Below are 8,775 nucleotides of genomic sequence, written 5' to 3'. Positions count from 1 at the left end.
AGTTGGCTGTGATCTTGAGGGCGTGTCGGACAGCTGCAACTTTTGAAGAGGAGACGTGTTCAGTAGTGGAAGGTATCCCGGATATCTTCAGTCCTGATGGACAAAACCATTGGATCTACACCAGAAATGATTTTGCAGTCTGCACTAAATCTATGACAGAACAGAAATGTGCATTTATAATAAAGTGCATTTTCACACATCTATTTCTGTTAGCCCACCCACCTAAGCCACATCCTTCAGAGGAATACAGTATTCATAACCCATGTCAAAAGTGCTTTTTTTTTTTTTTTTCTTTTGGAGAAGGTTCCACTGTTCTGTTCGATATCCAGGAAATGTCTCGTTGGCTTTAAGGCCACTCTTCCTCTCAAGCAGCACAAAAACAGCCAGCAAGGAAAAGGCCTTCAAAATAAAGTCCATTCAAGTGAGTCTCTGTGTCTCTTTTTCAGTAAAGATGCCACCACGTAACTTTACTGTAAACAAGTATCTGCAGCTCAGCAGCTGCAAGTGTCTCTGAGCATCAGGAAATAACTGAAAAAAAATGTGTTTATCCTTGTATGCAGTGTGGAGGACATTCATTTTTAAAACTTTTTTTTTTTTTTTACACCGTGAAAACTATACATCGATTAAAAAATATGGCCCTACCATGATACATGCTCTAAAAAGGGACACTGTTCAGCTCGATGGTCAGCAGCTACAACAAAAGGTCACGCGGTTCCTGGTCCAGCTCCTCACATGACTCCTTGGTCGGGTTTTTTTTTTTTTTTTTTAAATCCATCATCCAAAGGGAATCATAGTATCTTCATTTGTTGGCAAATACTAGTGGCAACATGGATCTAGCAGCACTGAAGATGGAGTCAAATGGCACGTCCAGTGGAGTGTGGTGATTGTCTGAAGCATGGCAGGAGGATCGACGGATGTGAAGCGTTTCCTTTCACTACAGAAAAAAAGAGAAGAGTTACTTCAGTACTTTACTGGATTCCTTTGAGTGCGACGGGATCACAACTCACCAAGTACACATCCAGAACAGATCCCTCATCATGATCTACATCCACCGTGCTCTGCTCTGAAGTGAGGCAGATGGCACTGTCCTCCAAGGTGAAGGTGGAGCTGGATGCAGCATCATCTCTGAAACAGGACCGAACATGAAGGTCAGACGCCTTCAGGGGTTTAATGTCGGAGCCTGAAGTCACTCAGTGAAAAAACATGAGCGAGAAACACGGCCGCAGAGATGGAAGCCTGTCAAGGAGGGCCTTAAGAGACGATCATACTCTCAGAAACAGTTCACAATGAGGTGGTGAGATTTAAAGACCGTATCAAAACCACACAGTCAGACTGTTCAAAATAGACTTCAGGAAAAAAAATACCCAATAGACGGGTAAAATAAAACAAAAGAAGGATGTCAACATTATTTTTCCAAAGCAAAATGACAGATTTCTAAAGAAATTATTTTATGTAACATTATATTTCCTGCATAATTAGGCATGATAAATTTGCTAAGAGTTATTGCATAAAATGTGTATTTAAGATTCTGCCTTCAGATAAAAGCTTTCTGTTGATTTAAAAAAAAAAAGTCTAAGCTATATTTATAAAAGGTTTACATTTGTGATAAACCTGAAAAATCAATCCTTTGAAATATATCCTTTACTTTTTACAAGATATGCTATGAAATCCTGGTTGTTTTTAAACATAATAAGCAGCCACTACGTTTCTTAAATCAAGATTAAAAAAGTGTCTGCAAGAAAAATAAATAAAAATTGTAGATTTTTTTTTAAATACGATTTTAGAAAGACAGTTTGCTGTTAATTTTGCTACCTTCTTTTTTAATTGGTGTGGTCATTTTTTAAATGCACAACTCTATCAATGATCAAGTTTTGCAAATTAGCACTTTTAAGCAAAGCTATATATGATGTTTTTAACGATTTTTTGCAGTTTTTACTAAATTGCAAATTTAAAAAAATGTAAAAAAAAATGTCAATGTAAGAAGCAACAAATCCGACCTTAAATATTTTTTTTCCATTTTACTGTAGCAATTTCTTTCTTTGCTGATTGGATATTCCTACTAATAGAAAATTAATTGAATTTAAAAATGTTTTTTTTTTGCTCAAGCATCTAATTAAAATGCAGCTTTCTCACAGAATGAAGAGTAGAACAATTTTGCAATTTTGAGATGTTCCCTCACTGAGTAAGTCAACACTGCGTGAGTGATAAATTATTTTGCTTCTCTTCAATCTTTATAGAATGATTTAAAGAATCCTCACAGCTCAGAAAAGGAACCGACTTAAGAGGAGTGAGAGGAACTCATTGAACTGAAACGTGGTCACGATTTAAAGCTAAACTTTACTGATCTTTGGACAGCGTTTGGGTTGAGTTACCCACTATGTCCAACAAATATATTTCTACACTGCATTTTCTCAGAGTGACTAGAATTTTTTGAACCTGACTGTAATTAGAACTCAGAGAGAAAAAAAAGCTGCTAAGGAAGACATTTATTTGTGACTTTCTTCCATTCCTGTAAGGATATCTAACAAGTTACTCACTACATTAGTATAAATAAATTTAGAAACTACATTCTTAACTATACTCTATTATATATATACTTTGTTAGGCTATATAGTTTTATTTTTGGTGCCATGTTGTTACAGTAAAAAATGTGCCGTGGCTCAATCCAGTTAAGACCACTAGAGGGCAGCAGCACAGCAGTTTTCCTTCAAGCGTGTCTCAGGTAAATCAAGGTTTGAGGAGTCTCCCTTTTATGACCCTGTGCGGGATCACTTTGTTCAGCTGTTAAAAATTCCTGGTATCGAGGTGTAAAGTTAAAAGAGATGAAGAGATTAGAATCAATACAGATAAACAAGACCTTTATGCCTGATCTGAAAACACCTGACATCCCAGCGAGCCAAGCAGCTGGCAGGCAGGGATTACTGTTGACTGACATACACGGCGACTCTTTTCTTCCTCTGTCGCAGCTTTTAAGGAGACTACCAAACTGTGCTGAAACTGCCGTTTAAATATTTATGAAAATATTTGCAAGAACAATGTCAGGGTATCAGCAGGTGACCGACACAAGGGACCAGAGCGGGCGTGACACGCCGCACAGTCTGAGGGAGAAATCTGAGCGCGACGCTGCTGGACAGGAGAGGTGAAAGATTAAAAAAATATATGAAGGGCAAAGACAAAGAAGCTTCAAGGAAGAGTGAACCCAAACTGTCTGCAGCCAGAGGGAAACGCTGTAATAAAAGCTGTTAATGTAAAACTAGCTGTTGTAATTTTTACCAGATGATAAATTATCAGGTAAAACATGACATATAAAGGTCAACAGCGACTGATCAATGCAGAAAACTCCTTTAAAAAAGAAGAAGGGTTTTCATTTTTGCCCAAACTTTTTCTGTTGATCGTATTGTGTTTTAACACATCCGTCCACATGATGAAGTGTTGTGTTTGTATAATGAATGTTGCCAAGCTAGCTGAGTGATCCGCTCCGTGACGCATGTCAGCAATAAAACCACGCAACGCCACATCACAAGTGAACCTGTAAAGCTGAGCGCGAGTGTTAGCCACACCCTCTGCATTGTGCACTGTAATCTGTCATCGAGGTGGCAAACATGTCAGGGTGATCGGAGACTGAAAGCAAACGGAATACTGCACCTCTCCTCCGTTTGGTTGTCCACGTTCACAAAGATGGTGGAGGTGGAGATGGTTCCCATGGAGGAGCCATCGTAGAAGGACGGGTTGGCGGGGACGAGATCGGGACGCAGATACGAGCCAAATATAGCTAAAAAGTGGAAAGAAAGGGTTATTCATGTGATACTCATTTTCTAAATTTAGTGTTACATAACATTCAGGAGATGCTTCTTATAATTGAAGGCCGAATGTCTTGAACTTAGGAGTGACACCAAATGAGTCAGAGAAGGCAAAAACTCCCCCAGTTCAGCATTTCCAAATCTAACTGCACAACAATAATTTAAAAAAGTAAAATAATATATAGCCTTAAATTATTTCAAATATAATTTTAAAGAATTTACTGTAATAAAGAGGAAATCAGTTGAGCACTACATGCAGTGGAAGTAAACATGATGAGAAATATAAACTCTCAGATAACATCAAAGCTGATCTGTGGTGTTTTTACTGTCATGGTTAAGAATATACCAAACTTCAAAATAAAATATTTTTGGGACTTTGACAGTTGTGAGATGAGTCAAACTCGTGTTCTCTGGCATTCGGGAAAAGTAAATCTAAATCTGTAAAACCTTTAAAACTACTATATAACCCCTAAGTGACTCTTAATAGTGTTTATTTTCATTATTACTAGTTGCTCATATTTTTTGGCAGCTTTTTAAAATATGTATTTACATTTAATGGGAATTCCTATGATTGTATTAATAATAGTAAAAACAATGTTTTTAGTTTGCATGATTTAAAAAACAAACATTACTTTAAAAGCATCTTTTTGAAAGTTTTGTTATGATCCATGCACTATAGCACCACATAATTCCCTCCTCTTTAAAAAAAGAAAAAAAAAACTAGAGAATAATAATGATAAACATGTTTTAGTTACCGGTAAGCAAGTGCTACTATAATTATCAACTGAAACCTGCAACCTATACATTCACTGTGAGGCTTTTATTTTGAAAATGTAAACGAAACAAAAGAAGTTCCCATTCCTAAATCCTTACTCAGTCAATCTTTAGTGTGCCACTGCAGATAAATCATCAAACAAGGACTTTGACACTAGTTAGTTGAATGTCTTTCATTTCTTCCATGTTTTCTTTTGCTGAGTTAAAGGTTCAAACAGGAAAGAGTATAAATCCACAGATTTAAAAGGTTGCAGTAAATGTACATGTTTTTAAAAATGTATTTAGTTAATTTTCCTCATTTCCTCTACTAAACTTTTATTTAGAAAACCACAGAGTGAATCAGAAGGTGCAACAATCGGAACACGAGCACACCCTTTTCCTAACACTCCTTTATCACGTCCTAAAACAAAGGTCAGACATAGTTTATGAACTTTTATCCTTCGATTCATGAACAGAAGTCGGTTTGTGACAACACATCCTCAACAATTAACCGTGATCACGCCGATTCAGGGCGAATCAGGGCCAGCTTTTCCCAAAAGTCTTGTTGTTTTGTACCTTGTCCGTCCAGACTGGCCAGGCTGCGAGCTCCGCCCAGCCTGTCCCTCCTGTCGTCCTCGTGCTTCTCATCTGCGTGTGATGAAAGGATCTCCTGTGAGGACGACTTCAGAGCCGAAATGGAGGTGCGGGTCCTCTTTGAAGGAGAATATCGAATTGCTACAAAGAGGAAATGAAAGCATACAAGTCAGGGAAAGAAAGAAAGAAATCGTGCAGAGGTGAAGGGGAAAGACGGCAGTAAAATGAAAAAAAACAAAAAAACACTGACGGTTTGAGGGCTCACACAAAATGAAACTTGATTAGATCTAAATTAGCAGATATTAAAGTGTTAGGATGCACATGTGTCCTCAAAGCCAGCTTCATTCCTCCTCCTGAGCGGAGCATGAAATGAATCTCCCTCTGGCAGAGAGAGAGGTGGGGGGTTCAGCACATGGCTAAATCCTAAACTCAGAGCCTCAGCCATGTTTTGTTTCCACGGGGGGTCCTACAAGCTTACATAACAGTGGTTACTATATTTGATGGGAGCTCCAAAGCATTTTCCTGGCTTCCCCGACAGCCACACTGGAGCGACAGTTTCACGTGTTGGTAGTAAATGAGACAAGAGGGTCCGTCTGCTGCTAATAAATCAGTTTTGCTTCTCCACAGTTGGACTGGTGCTGATACGGGGGTATTACTGAGCTGTACGAGAGTTTGTTTAATTCATTAACTTATAATTATGATAATGCTGTTCTCAGCCAAAATAATAAAAAAAAAAAAAACTTACATAATTTAAAAGGACAAAGCCCACCCCCACTTCCTGTCACCCATCTGTTTACACCCCTTAAACCCCCAATATAACATTAACGGTGCAAAAACAATACCTGAGCTATCCAGCCATACAGATTTCAGCTCAGGAGAGGAAAATGAAGATGTTACTGTATGTATTGGTCTGCAAGTGGAGGCATCAGAAAGGAGCAGGGAGCATGTGGTCAATTGTAGCCCGTCTGTCACAATTGCATTTTTCATCTGCTCCTGATTCACCAGAATTTGATTAAAAAATACTCTGAATTTTAAGCTTTATTTTCTTTATACACACATACACACATATATATATATATATATGTATATGTATATGTCCTTCATCATTACAGAAAAGCCACAAGAATGTGTTAAAAACACCCAAAACACTATTTATCAGAGTGTGTTTTTAAATTAAATGAAAGTAATTTGAGACTCAACTGTTAAGATTCAAAAAGTGAAGGTTTCTGTTACAGCAAATAAAAAAGGGCTCGCTTAAATCTGAGGTCTGAAACCTTCAAGACTTAAAGAGTTATTTAGGTCAATTTCTTGCTGACCTCAAACCAGGAGGAGCCACAAAGACTGGCTTCACTCTTATACAAAAAAATAACTAAGACACAGATTTGTATTTATGTCACTACTATTAATATAAAATTATTAATATAAATTAACTATTTTTTTCTTTAAAGATAAATAGCCTTTTTTTTATTAGGAGATACTTTAGCTTTTGATAGAGGGTTAAGTGACTTTTTTCAAAATAAAATACCCCCTGAACCACAAAGAATTTTCTAATTGCAGCAAATATAGCAGTAGTAAGTAATGTTATGTCAGTAGCAGTTTTAAGTCTTCTCAGTCAGAAATTTTTAAACTTACAAAAATTAAATCAGAGCTAATTCAATGACCCTTACTGTTTTTTTTTCTCACACTCCCACACTGACAACCCCCCCAGACTTACATTGCGTCTTCCTGAAGACTTGTGTGCTCATGAACTTGAGGAAGCGGCTGGCGTAAAACCCGGGCCGATGAACCGAGACGGAGTCCTGCGGGCGTGCGAGAGCAAAACACAGGCCTTAAGCTCAGCCGGCAGTGTGCAGACAAACGAAAAAGCTCCTTTAAAAGAGCAAACGTGTCAAATTTAGGAAGACTATCCACTTACGCCATCGTAGACCAGGGCTTTCCACGAATGCTCCAGCTTTTTGATGAACCTAGGAGAGGATAAAACCAGATGAGAGCTCGCCACAGCTGTTATCCTCTCTAACAATGCCGCCTTTCAGCTTGAGAAACCAAAGACGCACGCTATTTCACCTTGATGAACAGCAGTCCAAGGGTAATTTCATAAATTCATTTTTTTTTAAAAAGAGAAGCGAACAGATAAGCTTTAAGCCTGGCATTTATATACATGTTTCTACACCAGCCTAAAAAGTGCTTGATCCAGATCGTCTTAAAGCAGGCTATTGTGCACTCCGGAAGAAAAATCAATGAGTAAATAAAGGAGACGGATAGGCCACTGTGGCAACTTAAATCATTGTGGAAAAAGAAGAAAGTCTCCAGTCCTTTTAGGATTGCTTCTATTAGCTCCTTCCATCAGTGCATGATGGGAATTCACCATAAGAGGTCTTCCTGATGGGCAAGCATCAATCAGAGCTGTAACTTTGTCATTCTGAGACATCTAGCTACACAACTTTTCTTGTCGTGGGTGTAGAAAATGCAGCAGGATTCTGGGAGTCTGTACCTGTAGGACTGTAGAATATCTATGATTCCCAGGAAGATGAGCAGCTTCTCGTCTTTGTGTGTTCTGGCTGGGATGCCACCCATCCTAAAACAGAGGAAAACCATCACAGCAGTCAGTTCTTCTGCCATACTTTAAATAAAGTCTCCCCCCCGGGTGCTGCCTCACTTTTACAAGTGTTTGTAAAAGAGGCCCGTACAGTACGAGCGTTTGCGCGTGTTGCTGTAAAGACGGAGAACAGTGGCCGTGTTTGTGTTTGCGTAGCTATGGTTATGCGAGAGCCCGGGATGAGGAATGAGCGCTGGGACTGAGAGAAAAATAAGAGACAGCCGGGGACAGAGTGACCAAATATGTGTTCAGTTTGTGTCTGGTCAGCCCCCCGCCTCGGCCCGGGCCTCCACCGCCCCAACAGGCTGAGCTGACTCACGTGTCGTCAGTGGTGAGCGCCTCGGCTGCTCTGCCGTCTCCCTGGATGGACTCCATGGCGGTAGAGTAAAGCACCCTCTGACCCACAGGTCTCCTGCCGTCGCCCCCCGCCTGGCCCGAATCGCCTCCGTCTCTGTGGCTTTGATCCAGGACGTGCACACCCAGCAGCAGACTGTAATCCATTATTTTAAAGCTCTCCAGCACCTATTGATACACATAAGAGAAGCAGTGTGAGAGCTTAGCGTGAATATGTTTAAAAAAAAAGGTGCTTTATACCATCAGCTGCTTTACAGTTAATGTGCCAGCATTACTAATCACTCTACGCACTGGTGCCAGGAAGAAATAAGAAGGTTTTGCAGAGGTAAATCTCTGTTTAAACCAGTTTTGAGTTAAACAAACAGGGTTTTTCTCCACACTGAGCCAAGTGTTACACATTGACCTGTCTGAGGGGCCTTTTGCCCGGTTTCCCAGAGCTTCTGTGACGTCGTGTCTCCTGCTCCTCAAGAGAAGCAGCCTCATGGCGAGACAGGGGCTGAGAAAAGAGCTCAAGGGATCAGGGTCACTACCGTGGAGCCAGGTTTTTGTCAAGAGGCTGGAGGGGGTTGTGGTAAAACTTTTTATAGTTTTTTTTTTGCAATGAACAACTGAGAGTAAAAAGTGGGAAAAACTTTCTCTCCTGCACTCCACATGGAAAAGAATCACTAAAGGGAACTA

The 8,775-nt window shown here is 39.6% G+C and overlaps 1 protein-coding gene across 2 annotated transcripts in view; it reads right to left on the bottom strand.

Annotated features, from left to right (window-relative positions):
• Nucleotides 1-108: 108 nt before the first annotated feature.
• The window catches only part of pip5k1bb (phosphatidylinositol-4-phosphate 5-kinase, type I, beta b), a 40,290-nt gene continuing 31,623 nt past the window's right edge, over nucleotides 109-8,775 (bottom strand). For both annotated transcript variants that reach the window (XM_024275480.2, XM_024275479.2), the window contains exons 8-15: nucleotides 8,063-8,265; nucleotides 7,639-7,722; nucleotides 7,063-7,111; nucleotides 6,862-6,946; nucleotides 5,130-5,288; nucleotides 3,646-3,772; nucleotides 1,008-1,125; nucleotides 109-934 (exon numbers count right to left, since the gene is read on the bottom strand). In XM_024275480.2, coding sequence (XP_024131248.1) covers nucleotides 932-934; nucleotides 1,008-1,125; nucleotides 3,646-3,772; nucleotides 5,130-5,288; nucleotides 6,862-6,946; nucleotides 7,063-7,111; nucleotides 7,639-7,722; nucleotides 8,063-8,265 — 828 coding nt within the window. In that variant the 3' untranslated portion in view covers nucleotides 109-931. The remainder of the gene's footprint in view (nucleotides 935-1,007; nucleotides 1,126-3,645; nucleotides 3,773-5,129; nucleotides 5,289-6,861; nucleotides 6,947-7,062; nucleotides 7,112-7,638; nucleotides 7,723-8,062; nucleotides 8,266-8,775) is intronic.

This window comes from Oryzias melastigma, linkage group LG9 (assembly GCF_002922805.2).
Source record: "Oryzias melastigma strain HK-1 linkage group LG9, ASM292280v2, whole genome shotgun sequence".
Classification (NCBI taxonomy): Eukaryota; Metazoa; Chordata; class Actinopteri; order Beloniformes; family Adrianichthyidae; genus Oryzias; species Oryzias melastigma.
Note: the sequence above shows the minus strand (reverse complement) of the source record. Positions and strands in the feature narration are given on the sequence as shown.